The 21519-nt window shown below is 32.5% G+C and overlaps 1 protein-coding gene across 5 annotated transcripts in view; it reads left to right on the top strand.

Moving 5' to 3' along the window:
- The window catches only part of LOC106100564 (low-density lipoprotein receptor), a 137949-nt gene that overhangs the window by 92700 nt on the left and 23730 nt on the right, over positions 1-21519 (top strand). Inside the window, exons 1-2 of one of the 5 annotated variants that reach the window (XM_013279450.1) lie at positions 13097-13223; positions 19308-19478. The exons of the other annotated variants lie outside the window; for them this stretch is intronic. Coding sequence (XP_013134904.1) covers positions 19364-19478 — 115 coding nt within the window. The 5' untranslated portion in view covers positions 13097-13223; positions 19308-19363. Of the gene's footprint in view, positions 1-13096; positions 13224-19307; positions 19479-21519 lie in introns of those variants that run through there. 5 annotated transcript variants of the gene reach the window in all.

Raw genomic sequence — 21519 nt, 5'->3', positions numbered from 1 at the left:
GTTCCCTTGCGGCTTCATCCGCATGTAATTATGAAAATTTTATTTTATTGTTTATGTTTTTCAAATGTCAAATTGACACGACATGATCTTTCTTTCTTGATGTTGGCGGCAACTTATGGTCTCTTTCCCACATTAGGGTTTTTATCCAAAATATTTACACTCTAAGGTTAATGCCCTGAAAATGTATAGCCTAAAGCATGACGTAAGTGTGGGGCTTTTTATTAAACAAAGAATTATTTAAAAATATGCTGTGATTGCTGACATCTTAGGCAACAAAGAAGTGTGTGTTTACTCTTTATTATAATAGTTTAGATTAAGAGACGAATTAATAGTTATGTGAATTATTTATTGTATAAATCGATATGTTTAAAACTATTTTTTGCAATATAAATCGCTTTGAAAGTTGGCTTAACACATTAATAGTTAAGAGTTTGTAAAAATCATATGTACAAATTAAATTACATCTAACTATGTGTAAAGATGCAATTGCAACGTTAAGATTGGCAATGCAAGTTACACATGGGTAGGAATGCACAATTACACATTTCACTCTATGCGGACGATTTATTTGTGCTTAAGTGCGCACAATAAGTTTCTCAAATGGTCCGGCGAGCAGTGACGGGAGCCTGCTTTTTATTTTCTACATTCGAAGTTTGTTGCACTTGTTGAGGGCAGGAAGTATTTATATCCAGATGTTGCCGTTTCAGAAAACTGTCGAAAAAGACAGCAGGCATACATTGTTGGCTAAGTTTTGAACTTTAACGTTTATAGTATAACTAGCTTACGCCCGCGAGTCCTTCCGCGTGGAATTAAAAAAGAAACAAAAGTGAGTAGACTATACTCTATATATATATCCAAATTTAGGCTACAAACTGTAACAAATATCCGTTAAAGCGTCCATCTAAACTTTCGCATTTACAATATTAGTATGATTTAATTCCATTAAGTATTTCGTGTGCTAATTTAAAAAGATTAACGTATGCTTCAAATGTGTTAACTGTTTGGTTAATGATGTGGAATTTTTATAAAACTCTTACGCACTTTTAGCATGAAAAAGGTTTTATGAATTATGTATCGTACTTGTGAAATATCTCAAGAAGCTCTTAAGTAGCGCTGAACGATACCCACAGGAACAAAGTAAGAAGTATATTCGAGATAGGAAGCATAAACAAGTAATGATATGTAAATAAAATTCCTTGCCTAAACGCTTAACAAAGTTGCCACTCTCTTCGCTTTGATGCTTAAGAAAATTGACTGCATAATGTCCCTATATTCGCATAATATAAATAAAAATATATTACAATTAATCTATTTACTAAATTTGTTCTGATGACATCTGAAATATGAACTGAAGATAGTTTTAACTTATATATAGTTTCACGCATAAGAGTTTTAACATAATTTCTGTAGCCCGTCTAGAAAACTGTTTTAAAAACTCTGACTAGAGTATTTTATAATAACCATTATCTCACAAGTAAAATATCGCTATTCTTGTCGTAATCAAAAACCTTCTTCAAATTTACGGACGCAAAAGACCAACAAATCACCGTTCCATTAATGTTTCGGTTGCGCGAGTTCGTTACATAAACAGGGTCGGTGGCAAATGAGGCGACGACTCATTTCCTTGGAGCGCGTCGCCCCAGGAATCGGCTGATAAAATTACAAGAACGCTAATGAATGTTGAACAACTCGGCTGCGATTGCCCGCCGCTTTCAAATTGGACTTGTTTAGCTAATTTTACTTCCTGCCTTAATACAACACTTTTTGATATTTGTTTCGCTTTGTAAAGTTTTTCTTTTTTATAATAAGATATGTTGGAACGAACTTCGAACTTTGAATTACTAAAATGGGACGTAATTTTGATCCCAAGTAACTGTATCATTTACTAATCCAATTTTTATTTTGTTATTTAAAAGTATTCATTTATATTATAGTTAACTGTTTCCATATTACAAATATTTATCTTATTTAAACATTGTACACTGAATTTACGTAGCATAAAAGTAATTAAATATTTAAACGACAAGCTTTTCATAGCTGACCAGCTATTAAACCTTTAACTATGGAATACGCGCTTTAAATATTTACCCAATGAAGTATTTTGCTGCGAATTTTCCATTGTAAAAGGTAAATCGTTGCTCCAAAAACGTTGTGCACCGGAAGGAATGGCCACTAACAGAGGCATTCACGTTCCGCGCCCAATTTATTTGCGGTTAAGTGCCCACAATAAGTTTCTAGAATGGTCCACGCGCCTCGCCGACGGCTATCTGACTTGGGCCATAAATTTGACCCCCGTCCGAGGTTTATCGCAGAACCTGTGGATGCTTTCCTAGAAATGGTACCATCATTCCTTGCTTACTGTTATAAAATATCAAAATAAAAATATCTTCAAAATAAATGTATTTTCAAAGACCATACAATCGTACCGGTTACCTAGATAAATGTATAAAATTTATTATTTGTTGCTAACAACTGATAAAATTTTAAATACCGATTGAAAGTTATTTTGAATTTTAATATTCTATCTTCACTGAGTCTGTAGTAAGTTTTCATAAAATGAAACGCATTTAAAAGCAATCAAATGGTCTTACATAATTTAGCAATACGATTACGTGGGTGTGCAATCCACTTTTCGCTATATCGTACAACGTCGCACTTCTATACAGGGCCCTCGAGAGTCCTTTTGACTGCAAATTGCTATAGAATGAAGTATTCAATGCCGCCCCGGGCTCCGGCGGACAGTTAGGACACAGTATAAAGACTTCATGTAACTTTTACGTAAAGTCAATTGCGTTAAGCCTAATTGGAACTTTATTGGAATACATTAAAGGTTGTAGAAACATTAAGAAACATGTCACGTTACAATTTCTAATGAAAAGTTCGTCACTAAAAGCGCGCGCATGCCTTGGACTAAACTATCGCACAACTGGTTAGTCTCGCTTTGATTCTAATGAGTTTATATGGAGGTGCGCACACTACTCGATTTTTAGTTGTGCAAATAAACAGTTCAATTGGCTGCGAAACGATTGATAATCGCAGGACTGTTGTGCGAAAGTTTAGTCCATTGTGTGTGCCCGCACCAATAATTTGTTTATTATTTTAATATTTTTAATCTAGGTGTGTGATTTTCATCATCTGATTAATCCTAGGGATTATTTATAAAAAAAAAACATTGTTTGAAACTAATTCAAATAAATTGTAACGTAGATTAACATTTCTTTGCGTCATGTTGTTACAAAGAGAATTAAGAACAAATAGAGTTCGCAGTACCGCTTCGCTACGGACATGAGATCTGATAAAATTACACAAATGCTAATGAATGTCGAGCAATCCTACCGAGATTATCCGTATCGCTGGCAAATTGGACTTGTTTAGAAGCTAATATAAAGACCATCTGGACGTGCCGATGTTCTTTTTAATGTTGTATTTTTTTGTTACAATTCTTACAATTGTTCAGCTTTTACCTTTTTTAAATTGTCATTACACATTTTTATATTAATGTTTTTATTACTCTGTCTCTTATTTTCTTTTCACATATAAATGAAAGGTCCCAATTTACACACTGAAAGGTTTTGAAAATAAACACAATTATAAAAGTGTTTATACAACAAAAACCTTATTATAAAAGTTAGATTAAGCCCTTAAATCGATGAGCTACTATGGTAAGTAAACCAATTGTAAAATTCTCAGAAACATAGCAATATTACCTTTCCTAGAATCTATAATTTATATGAATCTGAAACCTATAAACGAAAATTCGTTATGACATCTGAAAAAAAATGTGATAAAAAATCCTCTTCCAAAATAACTTGCTTCTGTCAACACAAGCTTAATTCATGCTCAGAAATAAATTATGAGGAGCGCAAATAAACCCCGTACATTACACAAAGTAAATAAAACTCTGCGCGTTAGCACAAAATGGTGAAAATGTTTTTCATAAACATGCTGTTATCTTGTAGCGATTTACGTTTATGTTAAATGCTTGAAATACATTTTTCTTATGTCACATCTGATATTCAAATACGCAGTTATCAGAATTGGAATAACATATGAAATACTAGTTTTAACCCGAAGCTTTGTCCGCGAGAATTTAAAAGACTTAGTAAGTTGTTTATGTGTGATGCCAGACTATGATCTACATCTATGTCTGATTTCATCGATGTTATAGCGTGTCGAAGATAGTAGTAACAAATTTAAATAAATAAACATCCATCCATCCAAACTTTCCAATTAATATGAAGAATTAAAATGAAGTCTATCATTTTTGATTGATTGTGTCACTTTAACAATAAATAATAATTAAATTAATTACAAACATTCCAATTACTAATCTTACTAATATTTTAAATGCGAAAGTTTGGACGGATGGATGGATGTTCGTTAGAGTTTGTAGCCCAAACTGCTATACGAATCTCGATGAAATTTGGCAATGACGTAGAGGACAGTCTGGAAGAACACATTGACTATTCACTTTTGAATTTATAAATTCGACGCAGACGGAGTTGCGGGCGCAAACTAGTCTATACTAAATTTGAAACATCTCATCCCTACTTCGAATACAGTAAGAGCCAATAAGGCTAAACGTTCCTATAACAAGGCAGTAGCGAGAAAACTACTTTATTCCATGTTTGGTTTGCACTAATTTAGAAAGTTAGTAAATGAAATCTCTCTTTGTGTCCCTGGCTTTTAGTCCCCGTTCGGATTAACCTTGTTAAATAGCATTGTGTTAATTTCATATTTATTCAGGATGGTACCCGGAGATAAATTAAATGCTTTTCCCGTTGGCAGTTTAGTTATATTCCCAGCCAACTTGTAACAATGAATTCGCATTTTGCGCATTCGGTGCAGAAATTCCTCTTTATATTAAACTACCTGATTCTCGCGGCTTTGTTTACTCGGAATTAAAAAAATTGTAATAGCCTATTTTACTCATTGACAACGAAGCTTCTTATTGCCGAAAGAATGAAATCAACCAAATAGTTACTGAAGTATTTTCAAAACATAAAAATACAATTCCTTTTATGATGTAATTTTTTTGTTACCTTCGAGGTCTAAAATGACTGTTGTGGCTGTTATCACTTCATAACGAGTAAAGCAGATAAAAAAAAAACATTACAACTAAAAGTACATCGGAAGTCAACATTGATATGATAATATTCATGCGTATTGAATGCAATGTGTGCATCATAATACTATTTTGTATTTAAACATTTAACTATGGGCCTGTCCCACCACTGGCTGATAGAGCCTCAGAGAGCTTATAAATGACGTCACTGTCATATAAGGAAACAAAATCCGATATTTCCATCAGATACAATTTAGTGGGACAGGCCCTTAGAATTGCAAAATATGATCATAATATATTAAAAAGTTTAATAATATAAAGGTAGTTAATCACAAGTCAAACGTGTATAATAAATAAGATTTAACTCATAAATGCTAAAGTTTTTTATGGATAAACTAGCTTCCGCCCACGACTCCGTCCGTCCAACTATTGTTTTTTTGAACACCGCGTGGTGTTCAAAAAAACAAAAGTTAGTAGCCTATATGTTCTTCCAGAATATACTCTACGCCTATGCCAAATATCATCAAGATCCGTTCAGCCGTTTAGGCTACAAATTCTAACAAACATTCATCTATCCGGACGGATGGATGGACATTCATCTAAACTTTCGCATTCATAATGTGAGTAAGATAGATATTTGTTCGCTAGATTAATTTGGATTTGGAATAACATAGGCATTTATTTTTTTTTAATCTCCTGCTGCCAGCCTCGGGCAAAAGTATTATAAGATTATTTTATATGTGAGACAAAGGACATCTCTTGTAATTCCAGCGCGTGTAATCTATTTATATGTCCACGAAAATAAGGATAAATTAGATAGATGATGTGAAAAATAAGGTGAGCTAATATTGTGGAACGTGATATGTTAGCGGGAATTACCTTTAGCTAATTGGGAGTTAATTACAAGCAGTATAATTTTGCAAAGAAGAAAAGAACATAGGGATGCTTAAACTCTGACAAATGTAATAAAATAGCCTAGACTATTATACAGGACGTCGCATTACTTGTCATACTAATATTATAAATGCGAAAGTTTAGATGGATGTTTGTTAGAGTTTGTAGCCTTAACAGCTGAACGTATCTTGCTGAAATTTGGCATAGATGTACAATAGTTTCCAAGAACACACAGGTTACTTGCTTTTTTTTAAACTCCACGCGGACGTAGTCGCGAGCAAAAGCTAGTAATTAATAATAATAATGTGATAAAGGAATTTATGCATCGTAAACAGACGCATAAATTTTATTGCAATTATGTTTTATTTAAGTGACTTCTTTTAATTGAATCTAAAATAATATATTTTTCCATTAATATTGTTTGTTCATTATATTATTTATGATTATAACTGTTAATGTTTATTTTATTAAGAAATATTTTTAAAAGATATTTTATTGCTTGATTAAACAAGATTCTAGAATATTTCATTGCAGATATTAAAAACGTTGTGAAAGAACTAAGCATGACTATTTTTAAAAACGGCATTTTAATATTTCTTTACAAAGTGGAATGTTACTTCATACCCTATTTACATTTCAAGTCCTTTAGAACGTATATTACGTCAACATGTTCAAAATAACGTATCAAGTAATCGTTTCAGATATATACAGAAACTGTTTGTACGAGCTAACGAGAACTCCACGAAAAACGAGAAAAACGCGAAAAACATTTCGCGGGAAAAGTTTTTACTCAACAATATTTTCATCTGCATATAAAAAGAATTATGTTAACATCAAACGAGACATCGTTAGAATTATCACTTACGTCTAAGTACAAATTGAGACAATTTCTAGTGATCGAATTTTTTATATTACAATTAGGATAAAATCAAAGACTAAAACTCTTACAAAAATAAGCATTTAAAACTATACATATTGATCTTTTTGGTAAAATTTAAACGTAGCTTGTATTTCTCTTTAAAACTTAAACATCGACTACGTTCATCGTTCTATGTTTTACTTGCGTGAATTACGATTCGAAATAGTCTGCTTTAAGATTAAGTGAAAACGGTAAAAGCTGATTACAAAGACTTCATAAAGCGATTGTAAAAGCGATAAAATCATGGAGACAAATATAAAGTCATTAGTGACAACAAAAGGCATCCGAGGCTAGCTAATGAAGAAGGACGTCTTGTTTAATTACCTTTTGCAATTTTTCTGCTTACTGCGAACGTATAAATTAAATTGTCAACAGTAGCTGGAATTCATTGTATTCAATTTTATTAATTTTTATGCTGAAGTGTTTTGTATTACGTACTGTTTTATTTTTTAACTTGCTGTTGTGACTTCGCCCTGAAATAAAAAAAACCTTTCTAATGGTGAAAGAATTTTAGAAATCGACCCATAGTTTTTCGTGAATCGAATATATATACAAAAATACAAATCTAACCCATTTATAATATTAGTATAGATGTATATTTTCATCATTATGTTTTCATTTTGGTCATAAGAGTTTAATATATTTTGTTTCAATATTCCAGGGTTATAAATAAAGAAGAAACATTTACCAGATGTCAGTAAAATTTTATTTTTCGACTCGAATAATGGTCAATAATTTACCTCTAAGATCGTAAGTTCTGTATCGATATCGGTAATTTCAATACGACTATTGACTTAGTTTTAGGACTGGCACTAACACTAGCTATTAGTGTCCTATTTGATAGAATTAATTCATGCATGATAAGATGCAAATATTGACAAAGTATATTTGGATATTAATTATCAAAACAATCTTACGAATAATTTCATCCAAATTATTTAATCTCTAAAAACATATTTAAATCTATGACTTAATTGATTCCTATTAAGGTTATCGCCAGTGCGAAGAATTTACTACACAAAGAAACAACTGCATAAACGTACAAATTATGATTAGACTAGCTTTCGCCCGCGACTACTTCCGTGTGCAATGCAAAAAAAAACTAAGTAGCCTATATGTTCTTCCAGACTATCCGTTCAGCAGTTTAGGCTACAAACTCTAACAAACATCCATCCATCCATCTAAACTTTCGCATTTATAATATTAGTATGATATAAACATACGGGAAAGTGACTAATTATAATGTTTAAAAGACTTGTACACTTTACACCAAAAAAACACAGACGACTAGATAACCTTTAGGAAGATAGTTAAAAAAGAATACATTAAAGGTTAAGTTCAAATTGCTTTACATAGTGTCATGTGGAAGGAAAACATTTGGTTGAGAGAAATATCACGCTGCAATAGGAAACCCGTGGACCGCGGACGCAGTGACCTATGTACATTACATTTGATATCAAACTGAGGAAATTCGGTCATTTATTGCAATATTTACGATCGCGACGTACGCTCCTGGTGCCGCAATAAATAAGTAACGACACCAACACGTAACTTTGTTAATAAAAATATTATTAAGAAAGATAAATTAATTCATCATATGTCCCTATCACCTCTTTCGGAAATTTTGTCATCGAGGGTGGCGACAAAATTTCTTGGTCACGTCACCTCCAAATTAATCTATCCATCTCTTAGTCTGACTGTACCTATTCCCTTTACATCCATAAATAATTTAAATTTCTTTACATCAGAAAGCAATTATTTGTGTAGCAAAATAAATTGAATTATAAAAAATACTTGTTAATTCACAGATGATTTGCTGTTAATAAGATTGATTTTATTGAATGCTTCACCTCTAGATCTTCAAATAGCTTTCGGTTTCAAAACGATCTTTGACCCCTTGAAAACATTTCGTTTTAAAATTATCAATTTCCCATAATTTTATAATCTACGTAGTTATAAATTTTATAATTCACTTTTTCTTTGAGAGTGAATTATCATATGATCTTAGCGTATTTAAATATTTATCTAGTTCACAAATACACACAACTGTACCGTAGATATATATAGATACAACTCGCTTATCTTCCAGTCTATTGTCGCTTTCTGACACTGAGAACTTGACCCGGTTCGGCTATTCTAATTCCGTTGTCCATTTTAATTGCCCCATTTTATTGTTTCACTAACGTCTTAACTGTCTTAATTGTACAGTCTTTATTACACAATTTTTTAGTACATTTAAGTCTAATACGATGTGACGTCAGACTAAAACCCAATCTAGTCGAAGAACAATTCGGGTGGATTAGGTTTAATCTGTCGCTAGGATTACCTTTTTATGTCAGAACTTGTAACATTTTTTTAATCAAAATAAGTATTGTTTTGCAACCACGTGTTTGTTTATTGTCATTCGTTGTACATTTTTGCAGTAAACAGATCAAGAAGTTTGCCCTCATAAACTTTTCCAATATTTTTTTCATCAACATTGTCAACTTTTCAGGCCATATCAAGTCGGAAAACAAACAATATTTTGTTCGCCGTGCGCAAGTTTCTAGAACTCATTTCCATTCGTGAGCGTGTTGCGAAAAAAATATTGGCTTTTGAAAGTTAGCATTCATCAGGAGTTAATATTTCTTTCCAGTTCAATTGTACTGGCGTTCTGTCTTCGTTAGAGATGTCGCTTTCCATTAGCGACGGAATATTTACAATACAGACTCTTAGAATTCTTTTCTTCTTCTTAATAATTTGAGTTTATGAATTACATTACAATGCGCTTATCGAAGGAAAGTAAGAAATGAAATAATGTACAACCAATTTATTACCTTTGGTAATAGTAGATAATGTTTTAAAGTTAAATTTAGTCTCTCTGTTGATAAAATTGTTTTTATTTTTAACATTTTCACGTTAGAAGACCATGCTTATATAGCCCGTAACAAGCGCTTAGTGTTTGGTGCACATTATATAAGCATGTACTCTATCATAACTAGGCCATGCGTATCCGGAGGGTACAACCGATAGTATTATTGTCACCAATAGTGCATTTAACTATTATACTATACATAAATATGTTTTCATACATAATCGAAACAATATTCGTGTTATATTTGTACCCGAGGGCATACATACAGCCCAATATAAACTGTACCCTAAATTTTTGAATTCAAATATCATTCGATTTGTATTTTTTATAACCAGCCAGTTTTTTTTTAAATAAAATCTAGTATACATGTTAAATTTTAGAATAACAGTTTGAATATAATCATGTTATTGCGTTTTACTAAAGAACTAAGTTTGAAACCAGACGATGTCTTCGTCATATGAAACAGATAAATAACGATAATTTGTTATGACATAATTAAGTACGCATTTGAGTGAAATATTAGTTTATGTTTGCATTAATAATATCTTATCCCAAATGTTCATAATATTATTAAAATACGAGTATAATTGTATGATAATTAAATTTAATATCTGTCGAGAACTTTTATCATAATGTTAACATTATTGCAGTACTAATATGCAATCATTTAAATATAATAATAGACAATTAAAATACAAAGTAGCACTTTGTATTTTATTTATATCCATACAAAGTAATAAAGTTAATAAAATAATATACCAAAGCAATATATTAGGCGATTAATCAACTGGAACCCTTCTCTAATACGCCCTTGGACAATGGCTTTTACCGAAAAATTGCAGTGCGAAATCAATATGAGGCTGCTAATCCCGACTGGTGACGTCATTGTCGACATATTAATGGTCCTCAATCTTCGCCGAGCACTAAGCAAACGGTACCGAGTCGCAACGCTGACAGTTTTATGGATAAACTTTCAAGTGTTTTGCTGGAAGTGGCACGATGTGTTATCTCGAAAGGAGTAGATTAAAAATATGTTGTGTTGTTTATTTTAAAAAAACTTTGATTAAAGATTTAATATGTAAGTAAATTGACTTTATGGATAACTGAATGAATCAGTAACAAAATTCCTAAATAATTTAAGAAGAGTACTTTTGCTTTGTAATACTATAAGGTGATATAAATCTGATGTAGGTTCTACAAAAATATTGTATCTGTCATTAAGTTCATTTTTACGGCAATTATTTTTAAATGTAGCTTGAATATTAATGTTAGGTCCAATATTTATATTCTGTATCAAACTTTATTGACATTTCTAGAGCACTTATATCTATGGTCCCATCGTATTGCAGCTTTTTTATCTGAAACGCAAACTTGGAGCAATTTCATACCGAGTGAAAATTTCTAGTGCCGTGCAATTTCGACCTTTAAGTGCCGCTCGTGTTGCGGACATCCGGATTATATTTCCGTGTAGGAGTCAGTTTCTATAACAAATTAACGAGGGAGTCAGTCAAGTGTCTGTACGTCTGGGCTCATTGCTTCTGAGCGACGTAACACTTACATGTATCTCGTTTACTGCCGTCTATTACCGCAGCTTTGATAAATACAAACATTTCCTGTCGGGTGAACGTGCAATTTGTGTCAAGATAACCGAGAGGTTCATCTTGTAAATTAAGATTCATGTAAGATTAATGTTTACTAAATAAATCGTTCTCTCATTGCTTTGAAGGTTTGATGTTGATTACGTAATTTAGAATGTCTCCTTATTAAAAGTTGATTTACAAAAACAATTGAATATCTATATTCGAGAAACTGATGTTAGTTACCAGTGTTAGATATGTTTTTTCGGAAGTCGATTTTTATCCGTCGAATCTGGTGTCGAATATGGTGACCTACGAGCAAGCGACCACCGATGCAATGAAACTCGACACAACTTTAGAAGCATGGTCAGTTTTAGTTAACACTGTCTAGACACGTTTTCGATGAAGTTTAATGAGACGAAGATGCAAAATAAGCATTCATATAAGTATTTCATTTAATATTAAAATGGTAATAAGGTCTGCACCGCATTCAAAATAAATGTAAAAGCATTATGAAAATATAGTGCTCTTAAATTTAAGTGTTAAAGTCAGAATGTCACCAACAAAGTTAAGTCGTAAAATAGTTTTCCATCGAGGAGACGTTCTACATAATTTCCTTCTCCGTCGCGGCGTCTATTATATTATTTGCAACTATGTGCATGGAGTCTCCGGTTACTGCTTTAGGTAGAGGTGCATTGCCCCTGTCTAGAGATGAAAATCTCAGAGAATTACGTTGTTTGCAAATTTCCTAAAATTGAATTTCTTAAAAAAAATTAACATCGAAAAATAAACATATAACCTGGCTGAAAAGTGTGATTTTACAGTTTAGATAATTTTGTTTATTCTTACACATATTTACCTTTTTTAAACACATTTTTATGTACTTTTACTGCTAACAAAAATGTCTCCAGAAAGGTGCATTAGAACGAACGTCTTAAATACTGATTCCTTCTTACTTAGCGTGTACAATTAACTTAATTCTTGCAATTAGTAAACAAATAAGTATTTTGAATATACAGTCATACTTAATAAAAATCATAAACTTTAAAGTTCAACGGCCGAGAATCTGATGCAACAGTCGTCTGAGCAGCATAAGAAAATTGCAGCTTTGCAAAGCTTTCGGAAAGTTGCGCGTGCGGCGTAAATGTACGCCATACCCTGGCGTACACTGCAATTTACGCTTAACGATTATATTCTGATGCAATTCCTCAATGCGTACCAATCATTTTATAATTTACTTTTTCTTTTTAAATGACGCAATTGCCTTCCATTTTACATTAAAATAGTTGATACATTTTGAGTTTTCGTAGTATTTAGAACGTTGACGGGAACCGCGTAATAAACTCTTCATAGAAATTCACAAAGTTATATCTATTCGTATACGTGAATTTTTGTCTGCGATAGAAAAAAATCGATTGTGATCCCCAATAAGCTGAGTGAAAAGGGTAGCGCGGAGTTGACAAAAATATTGATATTTCCTTCCATTACTGTTTGGTCAAAAGCTAAGCTTAATAGTCTGTTTCCCTCTAACTTCTGGACATTGTTCCATGATACGTTCTATTAAATCTAATATGTAAACAATGAACGATCGATTTCCACATAGAGTATTAGCGTAAAAGCGACCCTTTTCAATGAAAATCACATTTGCTTTCAAAGTCTGCTGCTGCTGGCTGACATTCATGGCGGGGTTTAGTGACTTCCGAAGTAGCAGGTTATCAGACGCGGGGGAGGATTCGGGGGCGAGGGACGCCGGAGGATGGAGGGAAAGCTGGATGCTGGTGGATAGCCGCCCCCACATTCGCGGCCCGTCTCTCGGTGCGATCGGTCGCGCTCCGCGTTTAAAATATCGACGTGTCGAATACGCGACTCTTTATTTACCAATTCATACTGATTGGTATTTTTTTTTCGTTGAAGGTTTGTTGTGGTTCATTGTGTGCTAATGTGATTTGTATATAACCAGTTACAAATTGAAATAGGATCTGTTTGGTTTATCGCATATAGTTTCCTTTGTCTCATCTTGTTTGAATTTTTAATTAAGTTCTAAAATTTATTAATAACCTATTTTTAAAAAACTAAAACATTTACACTATTATGTACATGTAAGTAAAAATTTACGACAAAGAAGCTCGGAAAACTGCTTAAAACGTAAACCACGTTTATTTTATTTTTAAATTATGTACGTATTCTCGTTAACAGTTATTTATACTGAATAATTACTCAATTCTTAGTTTTTACATATAGAATGACGCCAACAATGAAATGAAACAAACATAAAAGTTCACCCACAAAACGAGATAATGCCGAGTCCATAGATTTATTATTTAAAAAACACAGACACTTCATTGCCTGTAATTCCGATAATCCTTTTAGTGTAAAAACCACCCAATAAATTGCCGGGAATTTTTCGAACGGTGAGCACTTTGTATTGATTTATTCGTTGACAAAGCCAATACCTGATGTTAATGGTCGAATTCACCCTTGTTAATGAGAATTTAGTATTAATACCGGTGAAACAACGTCCAATATCGTAGTAAATTACGACTTATTTTACGAAGTTCCTTCAATCTCTTTGATGTGTATATTAAAAATGAAATAATGCCAGGTCTAGATACAAATCTAAAAATCACGTTATTTAATACATAACAAAGTATTATTACGTTATGAGTTATAACAATCAAAGTTAACATTGTTATTTGTCTTTGAGATAAATTAGATTCTTTTTAGTTTATATAAAAAAAATACTTTATTAGAGGAAAAATAATATTATGTTTTAATATTAATACAAACAAATATGTCCATCATCAAAACTAAATAGTAGATTTTTAAAACTCCAATTTCTCTCAATCTTTTGAAGCTAAATTAGTTTGTTAATTCATTCTATAATATATATTGATATTTTTACCTTAAAAAGAAAATGAAGAGCTCGTGGAATTTTTTATAAACCTTTTTTTTAAATTTCTATGTTATTTTGGCGTTTAATTTACATAGTTACAATAAATAGCTACAAAAGAGGCTTGTTTTTCTCAATAATAGAATTAATTAATTGGTATATAAGAGACGTTTTGTTTAGTGAATCCGTATCACTAAGTACACTCTCACAGAAGCTATGTAAAGCACGCTAGTATACTTGCTCTACTCTACTTGTTGGGCAACGCAATCTTGTCTTAGAACTATAAAAACTCCGCGCTTTCAATCCGGACCCTCGACGAGTTTCTAGCTGAATAACTGGGCTACACTCGTGATAATTAAACAAGATAATTACAGAAAGATTTTTCGATAATTATTAATATTTAATTAAGATAGGACGATGCCTCCCTGGGCTTATCTATACTATACAGATGAAACATTTGTATTTTCGTTTGTATTGAAATAACTAAAAAATTACTAAGCCAATTATAAAAATTCTATCACCATTAGGGAGCTACGTTATCGCTGAGTAACGTAGCTTATATTTTAAATTAAACGTAGACGAAATCGCGAGCAACGGCTAGTATTGAATAGAAATATTTATTACTACAGAATTTTTGTTATGAAAATAATGGTATTTAATGTTTTTATTGACTTGCTTCTTTTTTAGTTAATTCAATTTAGCTAACAGCATTTCTTTAATCGAGTTTAGAGTAACGATTTTGGAATAAAAGGCAAATTTTAACAAAATAGAATAAAAACAGTATTTCCCTGATGTTTTAAGTATGTTGATCAATTTTAACTGCGACTGTACCAATTTATACTAATATTATAAAGAGGGAAATCATATCATACTAATGTTATAAATGTGAAAGTTTAGATGGATGGATGTTTGTTAGAGTTTGTAGCCCAAACGGCTGAAATGATTTTAATGTAATTTGGTATAGATGTAGAGGATAATCTGGAATAACACATAAGCTACTGATTTTCTTTTTTTAATTCCACGCGGATGGAGTCGCAGGCAAAAGCTAGTACATCATAAATGTTGACACGTTTTTCTTCGTGGTGAATACTTCGCGGTAATATGCACACAAAGCCTTAAAAGGATTTCCAACTTTCTTAATACGTTCCCGATTTCAACTTGACTATATCTCGCCACAACACTACTTGAATAACAATCAGTAAATATTTTGATTTGATTACTTGTAGTGTTAAACATTTCAAATGATTGTTTTAAGGGACTCAATTATTATTTTCGATCCATTTTTGCTTGTTGATGAATTTTTAAATATTTCAATCTATTTTATTTAAATTAAACGCGTTCATATTTGTTATTATAATCCTAATAGAATTAACGACAAACTTTATATGTAGACAGTCATTTTTTTTTGCTTAAAACGTCCGCTTAAATTACACTTGACTTTAGGACTAATTTATTTCTTCTTTGGAATGCAAACTAATCCTTTTCATTCTTAAAGATGTTAAATATTTGAACAATTTCGTATTACAAAAACTAAATTTTCAAAATTTCTAAGCTTGTGTTAATTATTTTGAAAGTAAATTTGAGGGTATTCAAATATTCAGACGAGATTCATGTTCTAGATCATATTGAATGCAAATGTAATTCATGAACTCATTTACATGTGAAGCGTTGAATATTGGCCGGCACACTGGCCTTTGACCCACATTAATGTGTCATTTGTTAGGATACCCTTATCGTATGTAATTAATTATTACTTCTATTATTATAAACATAATGATAGCTTAATCGAGTTTGTATTCGCGAAATATGACACACATAATTATACATACACAAATAATAATATCTCTAATTGTTCGATTCAAAAACTTACATCCAATAGCTTGTATTTTAAACTAACATAAATTGAAACACTAACAAATCCATAAAATTTGTACATAAAGCATTTTAAGATTGATGTTTCAAAGACTGGGAATATTCGCCTTATAAAGTCGTGGTATAAAATTTTGCCGCAAATTTCCTGCAAATCGGGCGTAACGTTGTCGGGAGTGATTGGTGTGAATTTGACGGGGGGCTGTTAATTATATGGCTGTCGGTGTTCGGAGGCGAAGCGAGCTACTTGCGGCGCGAACCGAAATTAAGACTCATGCCTCGTTTGCCACACGCCTCGTAAAAACGAAATTTAGACGTTACTTGAAGGATCGCTTTCAGAAATATCTTTTTTATGTGCCAGCAACAGTAACATAGTATATTACAATTATTCAATTCCATATACTTGTCTAGTTTTAACGATATCTCTTTTTCTGTTCTCATTTATGGTTAAAATAAAATAAAACCGTGAAAAGCATAAAACCATTTTATTAATTATTCATTTACAAAATACAAAACGCAACATTCGTAATCTCTTAATAGTTACGTTTGCTCCCTATCAGGTTGTGAAACTTCCTCGGTGGAGCCTATCCCTCATGCAACATCTGTAACCTATTCGTGCTAAATTGCTTTTCAAGTAAAATACAATAAAACAGTAATATGAATTAAATTCCTTCGTTTAATAATTACAATTTTACAGAAGGTTATATAAAAACATCAACGTACGGAGTAAGCTACCCAAAGTGTTGGCACTTTAAAAAAACATTAATGCGACAGACGTGAACCTTTTTCGATATTACGTGTCTAATCCCGAAACCAGGTTTTTTCGGGACTCTCACGTAGGACGACGGATTTACGCAGACTGCTTATCGATTATGTGTCCCGAAATTCCGCGCGATACGAAGATTATAATAGGATTATTAAAAATTGAATTTGTGAAAAGGATGTTGTAAAAATAGACTCTCTAGAGATAGTATCCTAAAAAACTTTTAACGTGCTTCGATAATATTAGTATTATAAGTATTGTTACTATAACTGGTATCAAAGAAATGAAACTGATAAGGCAAGGCATAGATTTTTAACCCTGGTCGACATCCGAAGTATCGACTCGATGAAACTTCCCCCATTTGACGCGTATTGAACACTTTTTAAAATCAGTTTTTCAGTTTAACTCTCAGAGACGTTCCATTCAACATCGTTTAATTTAAAATTAAGGCGAAGTTAGCTCTTAAAAGTTTAACGAGAAATCTTATACTGTAATAATATTACTGAGAGCGCTCACATTAATTATTTATATGCTAAATTAAGCGAAGTGGATTGGATCGTACATAATATATGATATTTATATAGTATATAATCAATCGGTACTTAACCAACGTGACCTGAATTAACATGTAATCCGCCACATAAAACTATTTAACATACCAGTACCACGCAATTGAGCTCTGCGAACCACATTCGGTAAATTGCACTACGCAATATAACTAAAGTTTAAGGAGCACGGCACTCTATTACAAACACAATCTTATTTCTCAACAATGTAATTATTCGAGTACAAAACACAAGCCTTTTTGTTAATTTTTTAACTGTAAATATGAAAAGATTGATATCTATGAAAACTGTTGTTTCCTATGCGTCAAGAGAAATCCATTAATCAAACATCATCATCATCATCATCATCATCATCTCCTTATCCTACTCCCGTAGGGTCGGCGCAACAGGTTTTTGTCCTCCACATAACTCTATCATACGTCATCTCAGTCATCACTCCCTTTTTGATCATGTCACCTTTTACACAATCCATCCATCTCTTTCTAGGTCTACCTCTACCGATGTACCCTTCCACACTCATAACTAACGTTCTCCTTGTAACATGCGATTCATCCCTCCTCATAACATGCCCATACCATGCTAACCTTTTACTCCTAACCTTCTCTATTATGGGGGCTACTCTCAAACTTCCTCTAATATACTCATTTCGTATCTTATCCATTCGTGTTACCCCACACATCCATCTTAACATTCGCATTTCTGTCACATGTAGTCTTCTTTCATCCGTCCCTTTTACTGCCCAACATTCAGATCCATACATCATGACAGGTCTTACGACGGCCTTGTAAATTTTCCCCTTTAATTTAAGTGGAATTTGAGGGTCGCATATTACTCCTGTGACCTGTCGCCATTTCATCCATCCCGCTTTTATTCTATTTGTCACGTCACGGTCAATGTAGCCGTCGCTTTGGATTAATGAGCCGAGGTACCGGAAGTCGGAGCAAACTGGGAGATGAGCGCCATCTAAGGCAATCGGGATAAAACTGGATAAGCCCCCAAAGTCACAGAATAACTGCTCTGTTTTTGCTCTACTTATCTTATTAATCAAACATGAAAAAACAATTTCATATTCTATTGTTTTATACAAAACTACACATATGACATTTTGTAGAATTACCCATTTACAGATAAATAAATGTCCAGAAATTTTTTCAGAAAAAATAAAAACATTTCGTTTCCAAGCGTGTGCAAAGTTTAAAACGGCATTAACTTGGGGTCTACAACAAAGGAATGAGAGATAAATTAATTAATCATGATCAAATCTGTCTTGCTTAATCACGAACCCGTTTGACCGACCGTCCTTTGAAGACTCGTGCAGCCTACAAACGGTCTAATTTCGTAACCAATCCATTTTATACATTTACCTATCCAAGTTGAGATATGGTATTGATGTAACCTCTTTTTTATCGCATCACGTCCGCTCTGAATTTACCCAGAGAATATTCCACTCAAGTCTTACTCTTTGGTAAATTAGCTTCATTGCCATTACAAATGGAGTCAGTATAGATAAAGCTAACTCAGACTTGTAACTACATATTTTATACTGAAAGTCGATACCTTAGGTTATTTATAAGATTCTATCCAATACGAAATCAATTACTCAGAGTAACTTAAATAAGAATTAGCTATCTACCTGATAATTTAAATATCAAAATTTTAATAATAGCCAGTTTCTTAAATATATTAACCATTCGTAAGAGTTTTTTAGATAACTTCATGAAATGCGTTTCCGAACTACGTAACTTAAGTTTTACTCCATTTAACACTAGTAAACCACTAGTTAACGATAAAATAAATAGGAACTTCAGAAACCCAGCATAAGTCACATTAGTTAATTGGTTATATACAAATCAAAGTGTATTAAAAAAATTTAATTAAAAAATAACTAAAAGCAAAACTATTTCATTCAGAACTGCCGATGTAGCTAGTTTGAAAAACGTAAGAGAACTATAAAATAAATATAAAGATGAAGTATTGGTGGCTAGTGTGCGTCCTGGCGAGCTGTCTACTGGATGCAGACGCTTCTATATATGACGACGATTATGATACCTACACCAGGAATTATGACTACAAAACTGCAGGTGAGTTAAAAAGTTTCATGTGTAATATTTTCTGCTACCATAGGTCGAGTCACTAAGAAAGGCGGATTTAATAGGAGAAATCTGTATTGAGGGGAAAATTTTAGTAACTAGTATATTTTATGGTAAGGGTGATGGGTAATTATGACGTATTTCTTAAGGTATAGGATTCGATGAAGGTTGATTCTCGAAAGAATTTTTCATTTTATCATCTTACTAATATTATAAATGTGAAAGTTTAGATGGACGTTTCTTAGAGTTTGTAGCCTTGACTGCTGAATAGATCTTGATGAAATTAGACATAGATGTAGAGGATAGTCTGGAAGAACATAAAGGCTATTTGCTTTTGCTTTTTTTTAGTCCACGCAGACGGAGTCGCGAGCGAAAGCTATTTTATGATAAAAGTAACTTATCTAGTTAAAATAAATTCTTTTTTTCCCTTCATAAAACGTTGAACTGAGATGTTTTATCGTTGCACCAATTGGATTTTCACAATTACATTTATCTTTCGCTTGGAGCGAAGCGTCCTTTCAAATTAAGTTTGCAACGAGAAACGAGTAGTCGTCAACAATAGATGAGATTTCCAATAGCAAGATACGTATGTATAGAACTGTTCGGGACGTACCACGTCCGCCTCGACTTCGTAGACTGATTTTCCAACGTTCACATTTGTTTACTGTTCCCAGTTGTTTTAGCGTCAATATTTTTACCCTCCGAATTATATACAAATTAAAATTATGATTTTTTTAACTCGTACATTTTAGTATATTAATGTTAAGTCAAATAATAGGACTCATGATTTATTGCCGATTTAATTGTGTTTACAGCTTAAACTTAATTAATGTGTTCTTAGTCTTTTTATATGAATAATTTAATGCATAATTAGTAAGAGCAAAGACCCTGTTAATTTGTCTAGTATACATAAAGTCGCGTCTCTAAACTTTAAAGTACAAAGTTCATCGTCTTCAACTCATTAGTACCCTTGGAGTTAGCCCGTATTGATATAATTAAACTTTTGTAAAGGTTAATAATGTGAAAATGATGACGAAGATGTGTGAAATAAGTTTTTGGCGCCAACTGTAAAATATATTTCACTAACAATAAAAAAAAACAAAACAGCCCCATTTAAAAACGTTATAAACTTTTAGAATAAGAAATTGCTATAAGCATATACTTAAGTTGTACTTACTGTAAATGTACGAACGAAATGCATCCCCAATATATGGCCGTATCGATAGCTGCAAATGTGTTGAATTCACGTTAAGGGCCGAAAATCGACAACATGGAGATTCGCGCCAAAGCCCGCAGTTACGTATAACGAATGCACTCACTATTGCCTAGCGAAGACAGCTCCGTAATACAATTTCCCGGTGCTTCAGCGCTATTGCCATCTTGGGGACAATTTGCACTAATGCTTGTGCATTTCGCGTTCACAAGCGTTGTTTGAATATTTTGCTGGAATTGCTATTGTTCGGTTACTTTGCATTCGAATAGAATAATGCAATACTCTTTTAACTTTTTTACTTAAAGACGTAATACTTACTTAATATTATAAATGTGAAAATTTTAATGTATGCATGGATGTTTCTTAGAGTTTGTAGGCTAAACTGCTGAACAGATCTCAATGAAATTTGCCATACATGTAAAGGATAGTCTAGAAGAATACATAGGCTACATGGTTTTGTTTTCTCTAATACCACGCGGACGGAATCGCGGGCGAAAGCTAGTTTAATATATTTTAAGTTAGAGCGCGAATTTTATTATAAGTTAGTTATAGCAATGTTAGTGTTTAATAAAATGTCACAATCTAAAGGACAATGAGGGTTAAAAGAAAGTATTGCGAAGAAAAAAGGGTAAAAACACTTTCAGAATCCGGTGTACAAGGTTCTTTATAGGTACCAAGTTCTTTTGAAACTTAAACCTCTTGTTCTATTACAGTTTCCTTTGAACTGCATCGTGGTTAAATTTTTTAAAAATGATTTTCATGTTCATATTATGTTGGTTATGTAACTACTGAAATACTAGACTTACTTGAAAAACATTT

This window comes from Papilio polytes, unplaced genomic scaffold (genome assembly GCF_000836215.1).
Source record: "Papilio polytes unplaced genomic scaffold, Ppol_1.0 DF824047.1, whole genome shotgun sequence".
NCBI lineage: Eukaryota > Metazoa > Arthropoda > Insecta > Lepidoptera > Papilionidae > Papilio > Papilio polytes.
Note: the sequence above shows the minus strand (reverse complement) of the source record. Positions and strands in the feature narration are given on the sequence as shown.